General features: G+C 35.0%; 1 protein-coding gene across 7 annotated transcripts in view; it reads left to right on the top strand.

Annotated features, from left to right (window-relative positions):
- LOC130663729 (protein dissatisfaction-like) overlaps positions 1-27854 on the top strand; it is a 69710-nt gene that overhangs the window by 28738 nt on the left and 13118 nt on the right. For 5 of the 7 annotated variants that reach the window (XM_057463144.1, XM_057463145.1, XM_057463147.1 and 2 more), the window contains exons 3-5: positions 6679-6812; positions 12713-12898; positions 13064-13177. In XM_057463144.1, coding sequence (XP_057319127.1) covers positions 6679-6812; positions 12713-12898; positions 13064-13177 — 434 coding nt within the window. The remainder of the gene's footprint in view (positions 1-6678; positions 6813-12712; positions 12899-13063; positions 13178-27854) is intronic. The other 2 variants (XM_057463148.1, XM_057463149.1) reach the window with 2 other exon arrangements.

Below are 27854 nucleotides of genomic sequence, written 5' to 3'. Positions count from 1 at the left end.
GTCTTGAGCTGATAAAATTTTGGGAATGATTGGTTTTGTCGTTTCGACGATATTTGCAAAAAGCCGTTTCCTACTGTTTCTTTCGTCGACGATATCTTTTGAACGGATTATCTGATTGAGACGTTCTTGGTGGCTAGAGCTGATTAGATTTTGGAATTGATCGATCCAACAGTTTTCACAATATCCAAAAAAAACGAAAAGAAAAATTTTTTTTTTTTTCGTATTTCTTAAATATCTCAGAGTTTATTTGACTAAATGGTCTAAAATTTTTTTGAAAATCTAAGTTCGGAAAATATCTTTCGAATGCCGCAAGAACCATCTAAATCGGTTCATTCATCAAAAAGATATGAGAGGTTTCCATCCACACACACACACACACACACACACACACACACACACACACACACACACACACACACACACATACAAATACATACATACATACAGACATCGCTCTGAAAATGTCAGAAGAGCATCCTAGCACCTTCAAATGTCGACATATGATAAAAACCCGGTTTTTGAAAATCGGGGTGAAACCAATAACTTCCCGAATTTTTTGAAAATCGACGATTTTCTCAGCGGGAAGTTAAAAAAAAAAAATTTTTTATTTTTTCTGAAATATCTCAAAAACGACTCGATAAATCGAATTCAGAATTTGATCAGCTTTAGAACTTGATGAAACGCGTCGATTGCCACCTCAACCGTCTCAATCGGTTTATTCGTTTGAGAGATATCGTTGGAGAAAAAATGGTGAAAAACGTTTTTTTTCGAAAACAACAGCGTACAAACGTATTTTCGAGCTCGAAGAGCTCAAAAATGTATTCACAATAATGTTTTCGAGGTTCTTGAGCTCGAAAACAGCGGGAAGTTTTGGGGCTGGCCCGCAGGGTCAACTGACAGACCGATTTTTTCCATCTAATCACATCAACTTTTTTTTTTAAGTAAATAAAATATAAAAAATTAACAATATCATATATTTACAGTAAATGATATGCTTTTTAATTTTAAAATAGTGGATGTCAATAATTAGTACATAATATTGAAGTTGTATCTCATATTGACAGGTCAGTAGACAGCGCCATAACATCTTTTTTTCAAACATAAATCCATTAAATACTTAAACCATAATATTCGAGAACCCACGCTGTCATATGTATAATATTAAATTGTTCTTAAAAAAATGATTAATTGATTTTTATTTAATTAAAAAATATTTTTATTAGTTTCGTATTTAAAATAAAGGTGATTGAAAAATATTAGAAAACAAATATTTATTTAATTAAATTAAAAATTAACCTCATTTTCAAAAAGTAAATATAAAGTTCAACAGATCAGTGATGCATGTGCATTAAGGGTGTCAATAATTGAAGCAACAGCATATCAATAGTTTGATCAGTCGGGTTTTTAAACTGTCAATAATTGGTGTATCCGGGTAACTTATTTTATCGCTTTAAATTAATTAGTAAATGTAATTTATTATTACAAAAAAATATGAATTTGTTTGATTAAAAGACTAAATGAGACAATGTTAAAATTAAAATTTAATAATATTAATCGTTAATATGTTTAAAAAAATGGAATTACAATCTTGTCTCTTATAGTGTCAATAATTGGTGCTTTTACCTTATATAGATATACCAGCAATGATAATTAAACCCGGATTAAAAATAAACTCGGTTTAAAAAACTGCCCGGGTCAAAAAATTAGATCTGTTTTAAATAAATAATAAATTTAAATATTTTTTCTTTAATTCAAGTTTATAAATCGTTTTTATTTTAAATAGGAATTTAATCTGTTTTTGTCCGTACTAGTCATTATCCAGGCCAATATCAGACTTAATTTCGTATGATATTTAGTCTGTTTTAAATCGGGTTTAGACTAAAAATAGACTCTTTTATTATAATTATTGGTCTGTGTTTAATTGTTTTTAAGGACAAAAACAGGAATTTTTATAAATATAAATAATAATAATCTAGATTTATAAATTTAATTTGATTTTCGTGGTATTTGAAACATGCTAATGCGCTTCTGTAATAAGATATCACACGGAGAAAAATGTTGGCTCGAAACCTACCAATTTTTACAATGCTGTAAACCAAACTCGAAACAGGAAGTGAAGCATCCAAAAAATTATTGTGCTCTTAAAAAAAATTAGTATGCTGCATCACAAAACTTAATAAACGCGAGAAACTTATTGATAAGCTTTAATATTAATTACTTTCATACCTTATAATAATTTTGATGCAGCATAATAATTTTTTATAAGAGTATAGTAATTTGTTGGATGCTTTACTTTCTGTTTCAAGTTTGGTCGACAGCATTGTAAAAATTGGTAGATTTCGAGCCAACATTTTTCTCCGTGGCACAAGAATTTCGATGTTTTATAATGCCATTTTGTAATTATCCAGTAAATAAGAAAAATTTCTTGACATTTTAAGAGTTGTTTCATCACTTTTATTCAGTGCTATAAATATTCAGTCAAGACAACTAAAAATTAAGCTGTCAAATTTTCATTAACTGCCGACATTTTTAAACAAAAGATACTGAATAAATAGTAAATAAAACATAATCAATTCTGTAACTTAATATTTTTTTTATAAATATTGCCTATGAATAAAAATTTTATAAGTCCATGATTTAATCTAGTTTTGTCCTTGTCAATTTTCATAAAACTAAAATTTTGTAAAGTCCAAGAATTAATCTAGTTTGGTCTGCCTGTAACGCAATTGTTTTTTAAAATAACTGGTCGAAATCAGCTTAAAATTTTTGTAAAAGATCAAATCAGATCAAATAGTCCACTCTCTAAACATGAATTAGTGAAAATTTCATTAATTACGTTAGTGAAGCAGTACTCACTTCATAATCAGTGTATTTCAACAATAAATTAGTGAATCTTCACTAATAAATTTAGATCTATAATTTTCGCTAGCAAATTAATGATTTTCACTATTTCACTAGTCAAATTCTACTATTAATATTGATGTCACCCCTGATTAAAAGAAACAATTCAAATCGATTCAAAACATTTTAAAAAATATGCGCGTCGGTTAACCCTGCGGGCCAGCCCCAAAACTTCCCGCTGTTTTCGAGCTCGAGGAGCTTGAAGACATTACTCTAAATATATTTTCGAGCTCGAAAATGCTATTACCTGCGATTATTTTTTATGAGCTTTTCAAGCCTATAAAGACGAAGAGTTGGTATGATTTTAGACACATTTTAATACACGATATTTTGATTTATCCGGAAAAAATAACATTTTATGGTATTTTTTTAACTTTTCAGCGCCGATATCTTTTGAACTAATGAACCGATTTTGACGTTTGAGGTAGCAATCGGCGCGTTTTCTCGAATTCTAAAGCTGATACTAATAAGAAATCGATTTGTTCAGCCGTTTCGGAGATATTTGGAAAAACCCGTTTTTCACCATTTCTTTCTCCAAAGATATCTCTCGAACAAATTAACCGATTGAGATGGTTAAGGCGGCAATCGACGCATTTAATCAAATTCTAGAGCTGATTAGATTTTAAAGTCGATAGTTCAAGTCGTTTTTGAGTAATCACTGAAAAACTAAAAAAAAAAATTTTTTTTTCTTAATTCGCCGATATTTTCGAGTCTACTTGATCAAATGATCTGAAATTATTAGGAAAGTTGACGGCCATCAAGCTCTTTCGATTGCCACCTTAACCATCTAAATCGGTTCATTAGTTAAAAAGTTACAAAGAGTTTACACACACACACACACACACAGAATAGCTTCCTAGGACCTCAAAACGCCGACATCTGATGAAAACTCGATTTTCGAAAATCGGGGTGAAAACAATAACTTCCCGAATTTTTGAAAATTTACAATTTTCTTAGCGGGAAGTTAAATAAAATTTTTAATCATTTTAAATACTTTTGAATCGACTTAATCGACATCATTTTTTAAGTGCGAATGAAAATGAATCGTTTTGAAACCATAAGAATAACTTTTGGAGAGAAAAGAATCATATAGAGTGTATCACTTGTAGTGTCCCTGGTAAGAAACTTATTTTAGAAGTGTTATATTGCGAATTGGAAGCAATTCTGACACAAGTACTCTGTCATTTGACAGAGTAATAAGTGCCGTTTTTGGTAGTAATATAGTATATCTTATATTACTTTATGACAGATAGTAAATATTTGCCAGATTCAATACGATTCGGTCTTTCGAATAACATAGTTTTTTTATTATATTTTTATCACTAACATTTTTTTGCCATCGTACTAATTTAACGAGTTAGTTTTACTAATCCAAATAGTACTTTACACTACTTAAATCAGTGCAATAGTCATATTACTTTATGTTCAGTGAATTTAACTTACTGAATTAGTGGTTTGATTTCTCTACTTTGATACTTGACATTCACTTATCAAATCAGTGGATTCTTATATTCACTTATCGAATCTATAACAGGGCTATGCTGCTACTCTGGTCGTCCTTTTTGAGGGCACCACTGGAAGTAATAACGGCCTCCCAGAGCCGGATCTTAGATCACCAGGGTCGGTGTAAATTAATTAATTTGTAAGAGAAGGAAGAGAAAGGATAATTTTTAATTATCAACACTTTATTTAAAATCACAATTTAAACCTTTATTTATATGACCTCATAAACCTTTTTATTTTATAATCCTTGTTAAACCTTATTAACTAAGGTCAACTACCTTCGACGTTTTTAAAACTTATTCTCGTCAACTACCTTTGACGATTTCCTAAACTTTACTTAAGCCAACTACCTTTGGCATCACACACACTCACACTGAGTCCCCTGGACTTATTATACCCACACACGCGACTTAACTAAACCTTAACTTAATCCCTCACGCGGTCCCCTGGACCCTCTACGCGATATAAAACCTTTACAACAAATTCACGCGATCACCTTGACCCTCTACGTGATTTTAACACTAACAATTTTAATATCACTAACACTATTTTCACTTTTAACTCACACATTCTTTTAACAATTTTCCTTTTACCAATATTAAAATCCTTCAATTCAATTCACCGTTTAAGATTAATAATCAATTAATATACAACCAATTAACCGTCCTTCACCAACAATAAAATTAATTAATTAAAATTTAGTTTAAAGATACTTTTATTAATTAATTAATTTTTAATTAACTGTCTCACTATTACTTTGATTAAATTTCATTTTAGTAGTTATCTGTAACCACAATAAATTTACGTCAGAAATCCCAATACCACGTTTACCCGATTCTCACTCGATTCTTCAAAGTATGCGTTACTGACTATACTTTTGACTTTCCTTGATTCTTTTCTGTTCTGTTCAGACACTTAATTTTCTTTTATTGTTATTAACTTTAATTTATTATTTACTATTATTTAATAATTTTAATTATTGATTAATTAAATTTTATCTCAGACTTTTCGCGTCTGTTAACTTTGTCTTATTTAGTTATTTAACGGTCTCTTTATAAATTTCAATTTATTTATATCGATTAATTTTATTTCATTAATTAAATTAATTTTATTTATTTATTTTAATTAATTACTTTTATTTAACGCGGACTCGACCACGAAATTTCTGGCTTGTGTTGTCACACAATAGGCCTAGAATTTTCTACGACGCAATAATTCCGGCAATGGCCTGGAATTGTGAACGACGCGCTGGATCCGGCTGAAGGGCCTGGATCTGGTTAGACAAACGTCTGGCTTAAATTAATTTTAACAAAATTTACACTAATTAATCTATTACGGGCCTAGACGCGGATTATCCCGACGAACGACTAAGTATTTACGTGAATTAAATTAATATTCTGGCTTGGGCCTAGAACAATTAATTTCATTAATACCTGATTTTATTTTTGATGTTTTCCGGTGGCTTTGTCTCCGTCTGGTGGTTCGTCTCGTCAGGTTCCTTCGGCTCTCCGTCTCGTTCGTCAAAGTTCCAAATTTACTTGAACTCTACTGCGTTAATTCAGCGTCTCAATCCTCGGGTGGTCTGTACGGTTGTGTATGTAGGTCTTGATGGTTACCTGGCCCTGCCGGTTCTGCCTTTGTACGTCTTGATGGCTACCCGGCCCTGCCGGTTCTGTGTCTTATCTGCTGATGTCTTACGTTTTTAATAATTTCGCTCGAGTGTCTTCGGTTGTTATCAAAAAACCACTCCTCTACTAATTTATGATTGGGCCTAGCGTAAGAGTATTTTCAATCAGCGCGCCCGGCGACAAGTCGAAAAACTCATTAAATTGCTCGTTTGGGGTTGCGGGTAAAGTAAATGACCATCAGCGAAAAATCGCGATTTTGGCTGATCAAATAACTCATTTTTCCCTGCTACAAATCAATGAATTCAAATATTCACTTATCAAATCAGTGAATTCTAATATTCACATATTCATTTAGTGAATAGTCACTAATTCTGCGTGGTACGATTGTAGCATTGACAAAAAGTGAATATTCACTTGGAATTAGTGAAAAATCACTAATTAATGTTTAGAGAGTACCGAAAATGTTATTTGGGATGACAGAAAAAAATTATTTTGAAAATTTGAGCCCTTAATATTAATAATAAGAGTTCTATCATCGCAAATACAGCCTTCCAAAAATCACTAAAAAATTTATAAAATTTCCTTGTTCCTTTAATTTTTTGGATAAATGTATATTATAATGAAAATATTTACTATTGTATTGCAGAAATTTAGATTATGTTTGCAAAGAAAATGGTCAATGCATAGTTGACGTATCAAGAAGAAATCAATGCCAAGCTTGTAGATTTGCCAAGTGTCTTGAAGTAAACATGAAACGAGATGGTATGTTCCATTTTAAAGGTGATTAAATTAATTTAGAGTTTAAATTTAGTTTAATTAGAATTTGTCTAAAAAGTTTATAAAAAACCAAATACAAAGATATTTTGCAGGCGTATTTACAGCACAGAAAAAAATGATGCTTGCAATCTTATTAGTTTATAGTATTTTTTTTACTTAAAACTAATATTTATAAATTAATTTTGAACCAGGACCGTAAATTATTAATAGTAAATAATATTTATATAGAAATTCAAATATATGAGAAAGCAAAATTTATAATTTGTTATGTATTTAAATCAATATTACTTGTTTGATTGGTGTATATACACTGTAAAAAATCCGGAGTAAATCCGGAGTGAATTCGGATTGAAATTAAATCCGAATTCACTCCGTATTCACTCCGCCACTCGGAGTTCCGGAGTTTTAAAAAAAATCACTTCGCATCCGGAGTGAATTGGGAGTTTTTTTTAGCGGAGTGATCTCGGAGTGACGCGGATTTAATTTCACTTCCAATTCACCCCGGTCCGGAGTTTTAATACTTAAATAAATTTATATTAATTTATATTAAACTGCTAAACAAAGTGTGTGTGCGAGTGTGTGTTTGCGAGCATGTGTGTGTGTGCAGGTGTTTGTGTGCGTGTGTGCAAATGTGTTCGTGTGTGCAAATATGTGCGTGTGTGCAAATGTGTGCGTGTGTGAAAATTTGTGCGTGTGTGCAAATGTGTGCATGTGTGAAAATTTAGGCGTGTGTGCAAATGTGTGCGTGTGTGCAAATGTGTGTGAGTGTGCAAATTTTTGCGTGTGTGAAAATGTGTGCGTGTGTGCAGATGTGTGCGTGTGCGCAAATGTGTGCGAGTGTGCAAATTTTTGCGTGTGTGCAGATGTGTGTATGTGTGAAAATTTATGCGTGTGTGCAAATGTGTGCGTGTGTGCAAATGTGTGTGAGTGTGCAAATGTGTGCGTGTGTGTGCGAGTGCGCGTGTGTGCCTAAATATGTATGTGCTTATGTGTGTGCATATCAGCTGATCAATAATGTAATACGCGAATTTTTACTTCGATTTTATTACGTGGAGTTATATTTTATTAATAATATTTTCAAAACTCCGCTCTGGAGTGAATTTCACTCCAGAGGGATTAAATTAATAAAATATTATCTACTCCGCGAAAACTCCCTTGCGAAGTGAATTTCACTCCGAGGAGAGTGAATAATTAAAAATTCATTCACTCCGCATTTACTCCGGATTTAATCCGCACTCACTCCGCGAATTTTTTTACAGTGTAATAAACTAGTTTTCGCTAATATTAATTATTAGTCAATAGAATAGAATTTATGGTTAATATGGAATAGAATTTACAAATGGAAATTTTTACAACTCCTACAGTAAAAAAACCAGTCTTTGGGGGATACCAATTTTTAATTTCGCTAAGTCCCAGGTAGGAAAGAACAACTGGGCAAGGTTTGGACCAAGCCTTGGCCAAGCGTCACTAGGATTATGCAAGGCTTGGCACGTGCCTTAGCTGAGCATTGGGCCAAGGATTGGTCCAAGCCTTGGATGATAGCCATGTCCCAAGCCTTGGGAAACAAAATATCAAGCCTCGGCCGAGTCTTGGGAAACGAAAAATTGAGCCTTGGCCAAGGCTTGGGAAACAAAAAATCAAGCCTCGGCCAAACCTCGGGAAGCAAAAAATCTAAGGCTCACCCAATGCTCGATCTAAAATGTTATTATTTAAATTAATAAATATAATTAAAAAAAAGTTTGATCACACTTTTATCGACATTACATTGAATTGTAATTAACTAATTACTAAATTAATGGGAAATAACGAATAAAATTATTTGGGGGCTATCGGGGTTCGAACTGAGATCCTTCTGATTACTAGGCCGGGACGCTATCCACTGTGCTAAATCTGATGTCCAGATAATCATGATTTTTTTGCTTGTTAATTATTTAAATACAATTTAATTCAGAAATATTAGATCGTAAAGATGAGGTGAAATGTAGTTTTATTTAATGAACTTAAAATTGTCTGATGAGTAATGACATATTTTTATCAATTTGTAATTTTATGATTTGATATAAATGAATAATTTAATGCAAAATAATCTGTAATCTAAAAAATCAAAAAACACGTTTTTTGGGTTCACGATAATGACAAATAAAAAATATCGAATTGTTATTTTTTATTAAATAACAAATAGTAATTAAGCTAATCGAGGGGAAACGATTTATTACACCTAAAAAAATTTTTTTTGAGTATTATAAAACCAAAAATAATTGTCAAGAGAAAGAAATATATTCTTAATGTTGAAAACAATTTAATAAAAAAAAAAATTATCATTTTTTGGAGAGGGGCCTCTCTGCCCCACAAAAAAAAATTTTTTTTTGCCTTCGTATCCACCAATGATGTGAAATGTAATTTTTCTTTATGTATATTACATATAAAAAATTTGAATTTAGTGAAATTTGATCAACTTTCAGAATTTTTTTTTTCAACTTTTTTAAAGGATACCCCATTTTGCCCGCCAAAAATAAAAATTTCATGTTAACTAAAGTTTTGTGCATAGCAATAACTAATTAAATGAAAATTATTGTATATCAAATAATTTTACTTTTTAAAAAATTTCAACTCTTGATATTAATAGTATACTCGGTAGACCGTTATGCCCTGGTCTTCTCTGTATACATATATGTATATAGATACATGCAAAGTTGATAATTTTAATATTAAATAAAAATTTAACCCAGGCTGAGGCATTGGCCAATGGTCAGCTGCCAAGGCTCAGCTTGACAAAAATTAAACTATCGGACCTAGCCTTGGCCGATCCTCGGGCCAATGGTCAGCGGCCAAGGCTCGATTTAACAAAAATTAAACTATCGGGCCTGGCCCTGGCCGAGGCTCGGGCCAATGGTCACTACCCAAGGCTCGGCTTAATTTAATGAAACCATTGGACCAAGCCTCGGCCTAGACTTGGGCCAATGGTTAGCTGCCAAGACTTGGCTTAACGTAATCAAACCATTGGGCCAAGCCCTGGCCGAGGCTTGGGCCAATGGTTAGCTGCCGAAGCTTGGCAAGTGACAACAGGGCCAATGCTCGGCCTATCGTCAGCCTTGGCGATTCCTACCTGGGGTATTGCTTATTTGAATGATGAATATTATAAACTAATTTACTTTTAAACTAAGTTATAAATTTTTATTTAAAAGCAATAATATTTATTTATTATTTTAAATATTGGATAGAAGTAATTGTACGTTTACAAAAATGAGCAAACTAATTTGCGAAAAAATTTATAAAAACACTAATTAATGATAATAAATTCCACTTTTTACTACTTTATATGAATTTTTAATATTTTGTTTTTTCCGTGCTTTGTCATAAGCACACGGAAAAAACAGAATATTAAAAATTAATAAATAATAGTAAAAAGTGGAATCTGTTATCAATAATTGGTACTATTATGTAGTTAATGCAAAGTAGTTTACTAATTTTTGTAGATTCCTAAAAACTACTATCAATTATTTCAAAAGGTAAGTAAATATTATTACTTTTAGGTATAATACGTGACTTATTAGTGAAAGTTAATTAATTTATGGCATAATCTATTAAAAAGTAATGATTGGTGAAATTAAGAATTGCTATCTTAGATACTGATTTTTCCAGCCGAAAAATTGCAAAAGTTACTAACTTTTATTTTATAAATTCGATATCACTGATCAATTATTAGCTTAAAATATCATTTATTCATCATTATAAATTAGTTTACAATATAAATAAATCGAATAAGTGGTAAATAATAAAATGAAAAATTAGTATACTAGATACTGATTTTTTGCTCATAAAAATACCGGAAATTTTTAACTCTTATTTTATAAATTCTATCCCATTGACTAATAATTAATATAAAATGTTATTTATTCGTTATTATAAATTAATTTATTATATACATATATCGAATAAGTGGTAAATAATAAAATGAAAAATTAGTATACTAGATCTTTATATATTAATATGTACGTTTACTAATTTTTCGGTTCCTTATTTTTTAAATTTTTCTATGTTTATTTGAATAGTAATAACTGTATATACCAATTTATCGATTCTTTTTCATAATAATTTTAATATACGAAATTACAAATTTTGCTCTTCTATGTGTATCAAATTTTAATATAAATAATAGCCATTTTGTAATATATATAATGATCCTGGTTTGATATTAGTATCGAATATACTAATTTTAAGTCAAAAATAAACTACAAACTATTAAAATTTTGAACATCATTTTTTTCCGTGCAGCCCTATCAAAAATGAAATATCAGGAGAAATTATTTTTGTTTGAAATACTATTGTGTCATAGCAAAGCCAGACTGTTCGCCACCTAATATTATGGTCGTAGTAAAATTGTCAATGATTATAATACAAATTACTGTAATCATTGTGAATGTTCCTATGATCATAGTAGGTTTTGCATGTGTGTATTTTAATCTCCGTTCGGTGGCCAACATAATCCGCCTTTACTACGACACCATAGCATTTCTAACGAAAATAATTTCTTCGTGTGCCCAGTCAAAGTCTGCTGCAATATATCTACCGAAAAAATTCTCGCTCCATTAAAATATCTGCCACTTTTAACCCTTTTCTTGCATAGAAAAAAGTCTATCACAATGAAATCTCGACCGAGAATAGACACTACCATTTAAAACCTATATCATAGACATTTCAGTATAGTTGATAAAATAGAAAATTTCAGATGGTAGAGATTTTGAATGGCACTGTTTATTCTTCCCGTGAAAAATGAATCAGGTATATGACTTTAGATGCTTCATATATGCCCCACATATGATTCATTTTTCCCGGTTTGGTAGTAATTATATTATTATAGAGTTATTTAACTCGGTAGTGTTCTGAGAAAGTTTGAAACACATTTTTTAAGTAGACGTGTTACGGCAAACTTTGACTGTCTAGAGTTTAATTTTTTGTAGGGTCGTTTATGGCAGAGTTGTAAATGCGCCCGCGAGACATGCTGTTTAGTCTAACTACTTTTTTTTTTTAGAGTATTAGATAATTTTCCTTTTATTGTCAAATAAATTTAAACTATGCCCTCTTTTATTGGAATAGATAAAAGATTTAAACTTTTATATCTGAGTTTTACAAAATTTTTGCTTATCTCTATCACTGAAAATTCAAGGGTTATATTACTCATCAAGCTAAAAATATAATTTTCTATTATACATATATTCACTCATATTACAATAGAACTATGATACTATTAAAAAGGTCTGTTTACAATTTTCGTAGCATACAAATGGATGATATTATGTATACATTCAATGCATTACAATTAAATGAACGGGCCAAAGCGTAGAGCACTTAGCAAAAAAAAAATATATGTATAATAGAAAAGGGACCAACAAAACTTCCTACATGAAACTTGAGTCATAGATGATTTCAAACTCACTCGATAGAGTGTCACGAACATGCTGACGTTCACAGCGTTTTGTAAATATCCTCAGTCTCTCCACTTGGTCTGTAAGGGTGATAATCTAAACACTTGATTGTATTCGAGATATCAATTAATGGTATAGTAGGGGCACTAGGGATTCTATTACTTAATGTAAGATATTATTTTTTTTTTTTTATTTTTATTGAGCTTAAGATTTATTGATTTTTATTGAACCAATATATGTAAATTTAATAATAAAATTAATTTAAAAGAAAATTATAAAATTTTTTTTTTATCTACTTTTTTAATTATTTATGTGAAATTAATTTAATTTAAAATAATTGTAGAAGTATGAAAAAAATATTACAAGATATAACTTGTATATGATAGTATTTCTTAAAAAAAAAAATTTCGATACTTGGTAAAATATATATAAAAATGTGATTTGTGAATAAGAGTAAAATTTAAGTGTCATTTTCAGCGGTACAACATGAGAGAGCACCTAGAAGTACGTCGTCGTTGGTTTCCGCTGCGAGAAGAGTACCCTCGGTGATCTATCCAGGAATCTCTCACGTCTATCACACTGCAAGCAACCCCTACCACCCTCTTTTATATCCAACACTCTTTCCGTTCAAACCTAGTGTACCAACTTTTAGTCCCAGTGTTGGTAAGTTACTACATTCTTTTTGTAACTTAAAAATAAAAAAAAAATAGTTTTCAACACTTTTATACAAATATATATATATATATATATATATATATATATATATATATATATATATATATATATATATGTATATATGTATATATATACATATTTCACATTGAATAGCGCACTTTTTGCCACGACCTATTGCAGAACCTTTTCCTGTGGCTGCTGCTAAAGAGGATGAAGTTACGAGTTCAGAAGAAGCGAGAAATGCCGTCCAAAGATGTGAAAATAAAGGTAAAAAATAAAAATAGTTCCATTACATTGTAAAAAATCAAGACTAAATATGGGTTTTACTTTAAACCGAAATCATTCCGTCTCTCGAATTCTGAGCCCATACAAAGTCCCCGTTAATAAAAAAAATGCCGTAGGTTGGTCGATGTCTGACTGCCATCGCTCGGCCAAGCATTGGCAATTAGTAATGACCCAAACCTGGTTAATTACCAGCAGCCGTTTAATTTTTTATCATAGCGTAGTTTTTTAAGATAACGTAATCAAATCGAAATGAGTATTTATTCAAATTTATTAGGGGAAGGGGGGAGGGGTGGCAAAACGGCGTAGGGTAGGCAAAACGGGGCACCCCCAAAATTTTATAAAAAAAAAATTATTTTTTAAATGTTCTTTAAACATTCCAAAATCACTTTTGAAAGTATAATTGAGCATTATTCACATTTTTTTATTAAACTTTTTCAAAATCCGAGTGTTAGTCGATAAACGTTAATGATTTTTGTTTCATGATAAAAACTATTAAAAATTTGTTTTTCTTGCTTTGTATCCAATAATCATGTAAAATATAATTTTTCTTCATGTAAATTACTGACAAACTAATTTAATTTAATCAAATTCATTTAAAATTCAGAAATTTTTTTTTTTTTTACCTTTTTTAGGGGGCGCCCCATTTTGCCCGCAAAAATGAAAAATTTTTTTTTAACGGTACTTCAAAATTTTTTCGGCACAGCTTCATTTGTACCAAAAAAAAATCTACCATTCTAAAATTCTACCAATTTAAAAGTCTACCAATAATTATCTACCATAATAAAGACTACCAATTAAAAACTCTACCATTTTTAAATCTCTACCATATTAAATTTCTACCATTTAAAATCTCTACCATAATAAAACTCTACCAAACAAAATGCTATCGTATTAGAATTCAATAATTTAAAATCTCTACCAACACAAAACACTACCATTTTAAATCACTACCATAATAAAACTTTACCAGACAGTCTGTAAAAAAAAAAAAAATGTCTCTATGTCAAAGTTAGTCACGAATCGAATAAAATTTCTGTGAGCCTAAAATTCACCAGTTAAGAAACCAATCTTTAAGAAACCTACATAGTAAACTGTGGGTTCCTGGATTCCCATACAGGTACTTGACATAGGAATTTGGATACATAGATTTCTTTGTGCGAAATTCATTTCGAAATCTGGGCTTCTAGACAAGTAATTTCTATAGAATCCGGAATATATAATATAAGAAAATATTATTAACCTAAACGGAGAAAAATTTATGGTAACCGTTCCTAGTACGTTTATGAAATATCATCTCATGCAGTTATGGTAATGATTACTTGGAATTATGGGATATTTTTTTTTTTTTTTTTTTTTTTAGGAAGGAAGGAGATTGAGGGAAAAATGCGTCATAGCACCGTAGAAAACAATATTCATATAAAAGGCATAAGCTGCTCTCCATATGCCTATTGTTCTCCGTGTGCCGGGCTCCTCCCCCAAAGATGTATTTACTTAAATGATGTTTTAAGCAAATAACTGTATCCTTGGGGGCCCTACCGGCTAAAAACCTCAACCCCTCCCTTCTTCAGACCTAGCACTGCGGGACCGCGTTAGCATTACTTCGCAGTGCTAGTCTTCCTCTTCTTGTCGCCGTCGCTGTTCATCTTCTTCGGCTCTACACAAGCTCTTCTTTTTTCTTCTCCGTTATCAGCGTTCGGGCGTATGTTGTCATTGTGTTAAAATTGTCTGCCGTCGCCAACATCCAAGGTATTACCAGGTCAGCGGCATTTGGCACGCCTTTCTCCTCCTGAAAACGCAGCCGTATTTCAGACCAACGCTGACAGGAAAAGAAAGTGTGCTCGGCAGAGTCGACAACTTGCGGACATTACTGGCAATAAGGATCGGTTCGGATCCTCATGTGATACAAGTACTCATTGAACTGGCCATGACCGGAGAGAAATTGGGAAAGGTAGTAATCCACCTCTCCTTCTTTCCCTGAAATCCAGTCACGGACTCGTTCAATGAGCCTGAATGTCCAACGTCCCGTTTCCGCAGATTCCCATCGCTCTTGCCAGAGTTTCAGGGTTTCCTCGCGTTCTCGAGCCTTAACTCTTTCCAATGGTTCTTCCCCAGCCCGACGGGCATCCCAGATGCGTCTTCTCTCGAACCCTAAAAGGTCGATCGGAATCACACCCGCGATGACCATCACGGCTGCTTCTGAAACCGTTCGGTAAGCGCAAGCTATCCTCAGTGCGCCTCTCCGTTGAACAGATGCCAGTCGTCGACGATAGCATTCTACTTTAAGTGACTCACACCAGATTTCTGCTCCGTAAAGCATTATCGAGTTTGAGACACTTATGAGAGCCCGTCTACGGCTGCTCTTCGGTCCTCCGACGTTCGGCATCAACCGAGAAAGGTTTGCTACCAACTTTGCCGCTTTATTGGCCGCACCGACAATCTGATCGCGAAACGTAAGTTTCGTATCGATCGTCACCCCGAGGTATTTCAGAGAACTTCCACTCTCGACGTGTTGATCCACGACGAGAGCACGGAAAGGACTTGGAAACCACCTCTGGGCTGTGAGTACTATAACCTCAGTTTTCGCCTTAGCTAATGCCATACCATGGTCATTTAGCCAAGCGTCCACTTTGGTCGCGACCAGGCTTGCCAATCTCTGCGCACTCTCGTAAGAGCGCGCAAGGATTAGTGCTGCCACATCGTCAGCAAACCCCTCCAGTATCACCTCACTCGGTAGGTCTAGACGTAGAAGTGCGTCGTAAAGGATGATCCAGAGTTCCGGTCCTAAGACAGAACCCTGAGCCGCTCCTCCACTCAGCTTCTTCATCATCTCGCCAAAAGTAGTCTCATAGATCAAAAAACGATCACGTAAGTAATCGTCAATGATCCGAATGAGATACTCGGACAGACCTAATTTCCGAAGCGCTTCCATTATATCCGGCCATCGTGCCGAATTGAATGCATTTTTGACATCGAATGTCATCATAATGCATACTGGACGGGATCGATGGTTTCCCGTCCAAGCTCTTCTGGCAAATGAAAGCGCTTCCGAAATAGCACCGATTGTGCTGCGACCCAACCGAAAACCACGTTGGTTTTCCGCTAGACCACCGGCATCTGCAACTTCAATTCTCAGTCGATTACGAATTAATGATTCGAGAATTTTTCCAGCTACGTCCAGCATGCAAAGTGGCCTGTTGGACGAAGGAGAATAGGGCGGACCCTTTCCTTTGTCCAACAGGACTAACCTTTGCAGCTTCCATCGTGCAGGAAAAACTCCAACCGAAATGCAGGAGTTGTAAGTACTCAAAAGCAGTTGTTCATGCTGAGGGAGGAGGGCCTTATAAACCTCAACGGGGATACCGTCGGGGCCCGGGGCCTTTCCTCCTTTGAGATTCTTTACAACCACTCGCAGTTTAGCTGCTGAGAAAGGTGGACAGTCGTCATCGGATATAGTCCAAACTGGACTGTCTCGATCTTCACGTTCCGGAAACAGGATATTGACTATTTCCTGCATCGCATCAGGTTCCATAGGTGATACTGGACTGCGACCCAGGAATTTTCGAGTAACAATCTGGTAGACAAGGCCCCATAGATCATTATCGACTTCTTCGCAGACCGCCTTCCAGCATCTCCCTTTGCTTTCCTTGATCGCCACAACCAGTCGCTTCTTCGCCGCTTTGTACTCTTCGTTCTTCTGCTGCCCAGTATTACGCTTTCGCGTCCTGAGTGCTTGCCTCCAAAGACGCAAACACTCAGCCCTGAGCAGCGCGATCTCATCAGTCCACCAGTAAGCTGGTTTTCTGCGTGAGCTCGCGGAACGTCGAGGCATCGCAGCGTCGCAGCCTAAGACGATAGCCTTCATCGTACGGCCAACAATCATCTCAACATCTTCGCGCGTCTCAGCAGACATAGGAGAGAAGGCCTCAGCGCTGTCTGAGACTGCCTTTTGTAAAGCACCCTCATCCAGCTTCGAAACCCTCCAACCTACCCGCTTTATTGATCGCTGGGACACAATCGCAGGGTTTCCCCGTAGATCATGTACCGTATACGAGATGTATTGATGATCGCTAGCCGTAAACTCCTCCAAAACAGCCCAGTCCGAGATCACCGCAGCTATCCGTTGAGTAGCAAATGTGAGGTCAATTATTGACCCACGTGTGTCCACCCTGCGGAAAGTTGCAGTGTTTCCCTTATTCACAATGACAAGATTGAGACCTGCCATCATGTCCAAGAGCTCAGTACCGCGGGTGTCGGTCCATTCCATCCCCCAATCGATGGATTTCACATTGAAATCACCACCTATCACGATTTCTCCCTCAAGATTGTGAACGACTCTTTCGAGTTTATTCACCCTCTTTCGGAAGTCAGCGATAGGCTCGTTGGGAGTAAAATAGCACGACACGAAGGTGATCGCAGGCGTAACTACCCATACAATACCATCCCTGGATCCACTGTCCTTCACGGAAACAGACCCTAGGTCCGGAATCCAAATTGCTGCTGTCCCCGAAGGGTCACAGAACCAATTTGGTCCGGACGCTGAATGGTATTGCTCTGAAACCAGAACAATATCCATTCTGCAGTCTTGTCTCCGCGCCAGAAGTAGATCCAGCGATGTCCTGCACCGTTGTAGATTCGCCTGCAGCACCTTAGCCATTTTTATGAGAAGTGCAACGCCTCGAACCGATTGTGTGATCGACAGATCGCCCGTCTCCTACTGCCGCACAGAGGTGGCAGCGTGGTGGATTGGGACAGGCCTTGGCCTGGTGGTCCGCCTGGCCGCAACGCCAGCAAAGGCCCGACCGATCAACTTCCACCTTACATGATCTGGCCGAATGACCAAGACCATGGCAGCGAAAGCATCGATCGAGCCGTTCCCAGCGGCGGATACGGCAGACCAACCAGCCCACTTTTACCTTTTCCAACGTCTCTAAGGCAGTGGCGACGGCGCATCTTGCCTCAATGAAGGCACGGACTGCTCCCCATTTATTGGGTTTAGTTATATTAACTTTGAGCTCGTCCGCACCTTCACCGATGCTCCGACGCAAGGTCACCCTTACCTCATCAACTGTTGTCGCAGCGTCCAGCGCGTCAATAACCACCGTAGTGGTAGGAACGAGATGGCGCACCGCGACAACTCCACCAGCCGCCTCGGTAATCTTCTTATCGAGAGCGGAGCGATCTTTGACAGATCCCTCGAACTCAATAAGAAGACCGCCTTTCCTGGCTGTCCTTATCGATCTTACACTAGTAGTAAGATCCTCCGGAGAGAGTTTCAATCGCAATGCTTTTAAAACTTCCCCAGACGATCTCGACTCACCTGGTGTGATCAAAACGGCCTCCGCCCGTTGTCGCCTCTTCTGCCGCTTGGCCTCCTTGGATGCTGTGGTCCGTTCCGTCGCTGGTCCATTGGGTGTCCCGTCTTGTCCTGGTCTTTTTGCTCCACTGATCCCTGCTGCTGCCTTCTTTTCCTTTTTCCTCCGTTTCTTCTTTTTCTTCTTCCCTTCCACTACGACGAATGGAGCTTCGTTGGACTTCTGGTCTCCACTCTCCTTGTCCTTCTTCTTCTTCTTTTCCCTTTCTCCCTCCTCGGGCGACGACAAGGGGCGCTTCCCTTTCGGGGCCTCATTGCCGCAGGGAGTGTTGTCTCCAGCCGTGACCTCAGAGTAGGAATGAACGATGAACTCTTCAGGTCCTTTTGGCGGGCTGAAGTGTTCTTTCCCATTCTTGGCAGGTATCTCTCTTTTCCTCTTAGGAGTTCCAGATTGAGCCGCCTCCTTCCGAAGTCGTTCGGAGTGTTTTAAATCCTCAGCGAGGCGCTCCCGCTCCTTTACTTCGACAACCGCAAGCTTTCTCTGAGCATCTTTCCAGGTTTTGCGGTGGGTAAGCAACTGTGTTAGTATTAACGCAGCTTCTTTCACACCGGCAGTAACTTCTGATGCCACTGTCCTCTTCTTTGTGATTGTCCGCAGGGTCTCTTTAAAGACTTCTCGGAGTTCCTCCAGTCCTGAGTCTTCCTGGGAAATCGCCACGTCTCGTAGTGTGGGAAATTCCGTCCCACAGCTCCCAGTAAACTTCACTAGGGTTTCACTTGGCGTGTCGACGATACGTTTCCCCTTGGCCAAGTGGTCCACCAAGGGCGTAGAGCAGTCGCTGGATGTAGTCGACCGCGCAGGTGCTGCTAACCCACCTGACGCTGCCGTGGCTGAGGTATCCCTCCCCTGCCCCATAAACGAATCTTTATTAATCTGCGTGTCCATCATAATAAATTTTCGGCCTTTAACCATCACGCTCGTCTCTGTTTTTAAGGAGTGTAGCTTCTCCTGAGTGGTCCGCGGTGAGTCTTTTTCAGGTCGCAAACCAGTGGTTAAACCGGTAACAACCCTCTATGGAACTCACTAACCCAAACTTTCTTCACGCGAAAAATCATCAAAGATGATATCGACAGGAGTCGTCGTCTGGGCCATTCCCCTATCCGCCACCCGGGGACGCGCTCGGTTGGACTCAAACCCTGATGATGACATGAGATGGTAGACTTCTTCATCTTCCCGGACAATGATGTCGCCATCACTATCCTGAAAGAATGAAGAGAGCCACCCTCATCATCACCATCAACTTCCGAGGGAATTATGGGATATAGGCCCATACTTTCTGGTAAATGTTGCCATAAGTATGGGAACAATTCCCATCATTATGGTAACAGTTCCCATATCGCACGTGAAAGAATTATGGTAACGATTACCATAATATTATGGTAATCGTTCCCATTATACTATGGTAAGTTGGCCGCAATTTGTCGACAACCGACTGCCGCAACCTGTCGCCAAGTTTCTGAGCAACTTGTAGCCAACTTATAGTCAACAGTTACACAAGCCGAAGGTTGTCGACAAGTTTCTCGGAAAGTTGTCGTCAACTAATAATAGAAATGCCAACTTTTGCGGCCAACTTTGCGACAGGTTGCGGCAGTGGGGATATGAATTTCGCACAAAGAAATGAAGCTGTGCCATTTTTTTCTATTTACTTTAAATATGAAAAAAAAAAAGATTTAGCGTATTTGAGTCCTCGAAAACGTAATATTTCCTTAAGAATCCGTTTTGCCCCTCCCTCCTCTATACGTTATGGCATTGCTGGTTTCATATCAGAATATGACTTCCTGTAAAGGAAACACTAATCATACGACGTTGCCGATGGCTAGCCAATGAATGGTTACTTATGACTGGCCGATTATCAGTTCGCAACGTTGGACTACTGCTGGTGAATCAGTGGTCCATGATTGTTTCTTGTTAAATGCAAAAATCTACTAATCAATTATCAATTATTCAAATAACTTATTATTATAGTTTTCTTTAATTAATAATCATTTTTTTTAATTAAACTAAGTTTCAATTAATAAATATTTTAATTTTCCGATTAAAGTTATTTACAACTAACAATTAAAATATTTTTTAGTTCGTTATTATTTGCAATCAAGAACCGCAATTTAATAACTTCACTTACAAAAAATAATTTAATTAAAACATAAGTCATGAATTTTTTAGATAAATGTCATTTTTAATAATGGTGCACTGAGAGAAAAAAAAGTTTTCGGAACTAGGAAAACGTAGTAAAAAAAACCACCTCAGCTATAGGTTGTAGTACCTGTATAACTAAAGTGTAATAATAAATAGTACTACAAAAAAGTAGTCGATTTCACTATTATGCAGTGAATACACTACGATGATAGTGAACATGACTGTTCTGAGTTGGATATATAACAGGGCTATTGCTGTTACTCTGGTCGTCCTTTATCAAGGGCGCCACTGGAATTGATAACGGCCTTCTAGAGCCGGATCTTAGATCATCAGGGTCGTCGTAAGGTTTAATTTGTAAGAGAAGGAAGAGGAAGGATAATTCATAATTAATTAATTTTATTTCACTTTTAACAATTTTAACCTTTATTTATTTAACCTTGACAATATTTTATACCTTTATTTTATAAACCTTATAAACCTCATTACCTCATGAACCTTATTACCTATAAACTTTATTACCTAATGTCAACTACCTTTGACTATATCCCACACCCACTTACACTGAGTCCCCTGGACTATAATACACACACAACTTTTCTTAAACTATTTTTCCACGCGGTCAACGAGACCCTCTACGTGGTTAAAACCTTATTTTATTCCCGCGCGGGCCCCTGGACCCTTTACGCGACTTTTACAATGAATTCACGCGGTCACCTTGACCCTCTACGTGATAAAATTTAACACTACCCGGGAAAAAATGTTTTTATAAAATTTTATAAAGTAATATAAAATTTTATACAATTTAAAAAATTTTGTAAGATTTTATAAGATTTCACAGCAAAATTTTATAAAAATTCATACAATTTTGTCAAATTTTATAAAATTTCATATAGTAAGATCTGAATAAGGAACGTAATAAATAAATGTAATTTTATAAAATTGTATAACATTTTATAAAATTGTATAAAATATTATAAAATTTTATAAAGTTTTACACAATTTTCTAAAATTATATAAAATTTTATATAACTTTATCAAATTTCATAGAATTTTATAAAATTTTATATAGCAAGATCTTAAAAGGGAAGTAATAATTAGATCAAATTTCATATAATTCTATGATATTTTATAAAATCTTATACAATTTTATAAAGTAAGATCTTAGTGAGGGAAGTAATAATTAAATGGAATTTGATATAATTGTATGAAATTTTATAAAGTTTTATACGATTTCATAAAATTATATGAAATTTTATACTATCTTTGTGACGAGTCACAAAAATTTTAATTTAAAATAAAAAAAAAAAAATAAATAAATAAATACGTTAGAAAATATATATATATCTAAGTGTAAGTGTAAGTAAGAAGAAAAAAAAAAGAGAAAAAAATTCGCAGAAGAGAAAAATAGTATATTACACACCGAGGGAAGTAAAGTAAGAAATGTCTCAGATCACATGTAATTGTTGGCCGAGGCGAAGCCGAGGTCAACAAACATGTGATCTGAGGCTTTCTTATTTACTTCCCGAGGAGTGTATACTATTTTTCTCCTCGACGGAGGCGGGAAGCGGCAACTTCGTTTTGCACAGCGGGACGAAAGTTGACGCTTTCCGCCCGGAGGTGAGAAAAAATTAAAATTCTCGGAAGCGAAGAAGAGGAAAAGAAGAAGAGAGAGAGTAAAGAAAAAGAAAGAGAGAGAAGATGGGAAACCGCTCCCACATAGCAGCGGTAGTTCCGAGTGCCGCCGCTAGGCGGAAAAGGGCGCTGATCGCTTTTCGTTTGAGGACGGGTTACTCAAAAGATTTAAAACCGATTCAATAACACGTAAAGAAGGCAGGCAGATCAGCTCACTACCGTAGAATATCTTGTAGAGAGTAAAAGCACCTTTTGGGAAAATACTCGGGAGCTGGCAATTGAAAGCATTAAAACTGGGAGAAATTCCGGTTAGCAGCAGCAGAGCAGCGATACACAGTATACGGGGTATACTGGCAACGATAGCAGAAGCAGAGCAGTAAGCAGTAGACAGTATAGGGGTATATTGGTAACAGCAGAGAAGAAGTAAACCAGATAACAGACAAGCAGTCAGCAGCAGAATAAACTGAGAAGCAACCCTAGCGAATCTGATTTACCGTAAATCTACCGTAGAATACCGTAAAATTCAAGTAGATTTACCGTAAATTACGGTAAATCCACCGTAAATTACGGTAAAACCACCATAAATTACGGTAAATCGGTATTTTACGGTGGATTACCGTAATTTACCGTAATTTGGGTCCGTTAGGGAAGGTGCAATTATAAAGTATAAATTACAGCAGTTTCTTCTTGTATTTTGTTATTAAGTCCATTTTCAATAAATATCTATATATATATATTATATATATATATCTTTGAAAAGGTCTTCTGGTCAATTCAATATTAATTAGTAATAGTAACGTCACCACCCTGATATCCTATCCTAGAATCCTGGCAATCCGGCGAGCCAATCCACAATAGGATTAAGGGGTAAATTAAGAGTTAAAATAAGTTTAAGTTTAAATATTAGTATTAAGTAAATAAAGTATAGTAAGTAGAAACGTTACTAACGTTACTAACGTTACATCTTATACAATTTTATGAAGTAAGATCTTAAAAGGGAAGGAATAATTAGATAAAATTTTATACAATCGTATGAAATTTTATAAAATTGTAACGAAAACAAAAAAAATTTATTTTTAATTTTAAGACAACAAAAAAAATCTAATAAACGACTGTTACGTGCTGGCTTTAATTATATTTAAATAATAATTTTTAAAGGCCCTAGGGGTATAAGCATGGTGAATTTGCCCCCGAAAGGTATCGGCTTGATACTGCGGGGATTTTTAGGTACTAATAAGATATTAAGATCCTGAGAGTTTCAGCTTTTGAAACCAATCGGTCTTCGAGAAAAAGCCAAATATGTAAAAATCAGATAAAATGAATATTCTCAGAGACTATTTTATCGATTGACTTATACTCGGGATATGTTTTGGGGGTCGATAGTAGCTCCTCGGAAAAAAATTGGGAGCTTGATCGGTCGACAACAACCTCGAAAAAAATGATTTTTTAGTTTTAATTTCGACTTTTCACGATGTTACGGCTCTGGTACAATTATGAAATAATTTTTTTTGGATTCCTCATCCAATTTCCTATAGACTTAAGTGCTTTTAAAATTTTTAAAAAAGGTACGCCATATAGAAAAAAAAAATAAAAACCACTTTTTAAGCAAATATTTACTTTATTTATATGTTTAAAGTGTGAATCATTATTTTTCTAGTTTGTATATGTTCTTGAATGTTATTTGCAAAAATAATCTCTGCTTCAATTTTTTTGAACGTCTTCAGCTAACGTATTTACTACATTATTTTGCGATTTCATTGTTTCGATGACTTCATCCAAAAACTCTGAGTCGGAAGTAAGACGCTTACTATACATATTGAAACAGGCTGTTTCCTATTTAGCAGAAATGCTTGATGAAACAGGTAATCTCACTATTCAATATGTGAAAGAACAGTCAAATATACTCAAAATTCAAGTTCAATCCAGACACATTAATAGAAAGGTTTATTGAGTATAATAGATGTTTTATTGAGTATAAAAAAAAATGCTATTGGTCCAAAAAGCATATTGAGGCATAGTTGTGAGTGTGCAAATGGTCTGAGAACAATTGGATGTTGCTCTCATGTTGCTGCTGTTGTTTACTATTTATCACACGGGAGATATTTAACAAAGATTTTAAGGCCTGCTGAAATACTTAGCAAATTATTTGATAGAGACAGTATTTCACCTGTGATTGATGAGGATAGTGATGAAGACTGATAAAATATGATTATACATTTTTTTTCTCAAGTATATCTTTCATTTGTTGTTATGTATTTATAATTTACAAACTAAAATCTATTTCCTGTTTTATATGTGTATAATGTTTATAATATTTTAGTTGATATTATATGATATGACAAAATTTAACTGCTGATGCAGAGATTATTTTTGCAAATAACATTCAAGAACATATACAAACTAGAAAAATAATGATTCACACTTTAAACATGTAAATAAAGTAAATATTTGCTTAAAAAGTGGTTTTTATTTTTTTTTTTCTATATGGCGTACCTTTTTTAAAAATTTTAAAAGCACTTAAGTCTATAGGAAATTGGATGAGGAATCCAAAAAAAATTATTTCATAATTGTACCAGAGCCGTAACATCGTGAAAAGTCGAAATTAAAACTAAAAAATCATTTTTTTCGAGGTTGTTGTCGACCGATCAAGCTCCCAATTTTTTTCCGAGGAGCTACTATCGACCCCCAAAACATATCCCGAGTATAAGTCAATCGATAACATAGTCTCTGAGAATATTCATTTTATCTGATTTTTACATATTTGGCTTTTTCTCGAAGACCGATTGGTTTCAAAAGCTGAAACTCTCAGGATCTTAATATCTTATTAGTACCTAAAAATCCCCGCAGTATCAAGCCGATACCTTTCGGGGGCAAATTCACCATGCTTATACCCCTAGGGCCTTTCTTTTGATAATATATAATAAAACTTTGGTAAAGAAAAATTCTTCATCAAAGTAACTACAGTAGATAAGCGATTTTTGCGAACACCGTCGTGGCCCGTAGTCTAAACTCATGACGAGGCATGAGACCCAGGCCTCGACGACGTTCGCTACGGTAACCTGAAATGCGACGTTGGACAATTTATATTATTATTATTATTATTATTATTATTTTTTATTTAATTGGCCATGAAGTCGAAGCTTCTTGCGGCCATCCCTTAGTACAATATAATTTAACAATAATATAGTATACATAAGAGTAAAAATAATTACATTATTAAATAATTTAATATAACAATATCAAACTCAATCATCACATAAATATAAATTCTAACAGTAATCATAACATTTACCATTAATTTAAACTTAGGAAATATTCATAACAAGAGGTACGAAATTCCGCAAAGGTAGGCTTTGTAGTACAATAATCAGGCAATTGATTCCAAATTCTTATTGCAGATATTATAAATGACTTATAATACTTAGCACTATGACATCCCGGTAAAACAAGGTAATCCTGACGGACATCACCTCTACGCAGACGGAGCTCTAAAATATACAAGTCTTTCCTTATTAGGGGCTTTTGATTTAAATATAACGCTTTGTAAACAATACAAGATAAGAAAAACTCTTGCCTAGACCTTAGAGTAAGCCATCGAAGCTCATTATAATAATAAGTGACATGTTTATATCTAGAGATTTTTAAAATGTACCGGACACATGCATCAAGTTTTCTTTGTAGTCTCATTTGCTGTTGACTAGTAATGTCAGTATAGACTGCTGCACAGTAGTCAAAAATAGGCAAGATCAGAGTGGTTATTAAACGCCGCCTAATAGGCAATCTGAAGACATCACCATTCATTTTCAATTGTGCAAGCACTCTCATACTGCTTTTACAAACCTCTGTTACTTGCGAAGACCAGTTTAGTGTATCCTGCAAGATAACACCTAAATATTTTACTGACTTACAGTAGCTGACGACTACGTCATTTACAATGATGCTAGGGACGGTTAGTTGTTGTAGATCAGTTAATTTTTGTGGAGTGCCAAAAATGATTGATTTTGTCTTACCCTTGTTTAATTTTAAGCCGTTTTTTTTCGCACCATTCAGAGATTATATAAATTTCATCATTAAGTGTACTAGCACACTGATAGATATCTTGTGACTTACAACTCAAATAAATAACTAGATCATCAGCGTAAAATAAATGTAAACATCTTTTAAGTAGAGTCCCGAGATCTGTAACATAGATAGAATAGAGCAGTGGACCCAGGACACTTCCCTGCGGTACACCACTCAAAATATCCTTCCATGTCGACATACTACTATTAGTCACATTAATTCGGACTGCTTGTAGCCTACCTTTTAAATACGATATGATCCAATTTATAACTGTATTCTCGAATCCCATAGCTTTTAACTTATAAATCAAAATATCAAAGACAACCGAATCAAATGCTTTGCTAAAATCAAAGAAAACCGCAATAGTTATCATTGAGTTATCCATGCCTAGTCGAATATCATCACACAATTTTAGGATGGCATTTTGTGTATTTAACCCTTCTCTGAAAGCAGTCTGATAATGATCAACTATCCCGTTAGTAATTAAGTAATCAATAATTTGATCGTGAACGCATCTTTCTAAAGATTTCGATAACGTACATGTCAACGAAATTGGTCTATAATCTGAATAATTAGTTGGACTGTGAACCTTTGGTAATGGTACAACATAAGAGCGCTTCCAGGCCGATGGGAAACATCCTGAAGAGATAGAAAAGTTGAGTAAATCAGTAATATATTGCAAAAAGTACGGTAACAGTATTTTATACATCTTGATATCAAAACCATCAGGACCCATCGAGCTAGAAGCTATTCTCATGATTGCCTCTTTGACAATATTACAGTTAATAGACTTAAATGTGAAAGAACTATGATATTTTGGCACTACTCTATCAAAATACTCATAATCAATCAAATCTAAAGGATCTCCAGTCGCATTAACGAAATAATTATTTAGTTCTTCTAGATCTATATTTGGATTGACAGTTGAATCAGAACCCTTAACTAAACCTAGTTTACGCAAATCATTCCAAAAGGATTTCGCATTCGTTCGGTCCCGAAAACGCTGACCAAAGTAATTTTGCTTGGCCTTCATAATTCTAGTCTTAATCACTTTACGAAAATTGACATACTCTTTAAACGCAAATCCCGATCTTTTGAAGATTCTATAAAGCCTCGATCTTCGACGCTGTAGTGTCTTGATATCACTATTAATCCATGGTGCAGGTTTCTCTCGAACATTAATTTCTCTCAGCGGTGCAACTTCTTCAACAACATCTCTAATATGTTCATGTAAATAAATATTCATAGTATCAACAGACTCACTATCAATAAGATATGAGAGATCTAAACTTGAGCATTATTGCTGTAGATAGTCATCATCAATCCTAGACCAATTGCGATACCAAAATTTTTTCCGATTAGAAATCGGCACTTTGTAATCATACTGAAGTGAAATCAGGTCATGATCAGCGAGAAATGGCTCAGAAGAATGTCTTGATGATAAAACTAAGTCCAAG

Source organism: Microplitis mediator, chromosome 2 (genome assembly GCF_029852145.1).
Source record: "Microplitis mediator isolate UGA2020A chromosome 2, iyMicMedi2.1, whole genome shotgun sequence".
NCBI classification, from domain to species: domain Eukaryota; kingdom Metazoa; phylum Arthropoda; class Insecta; order Hymenoptera; family Braconidae; genus Microplitis; species Microplitis mediator.
This window is presented reverse-complemented; position numbering and strand designations above follow the sequence as displayed.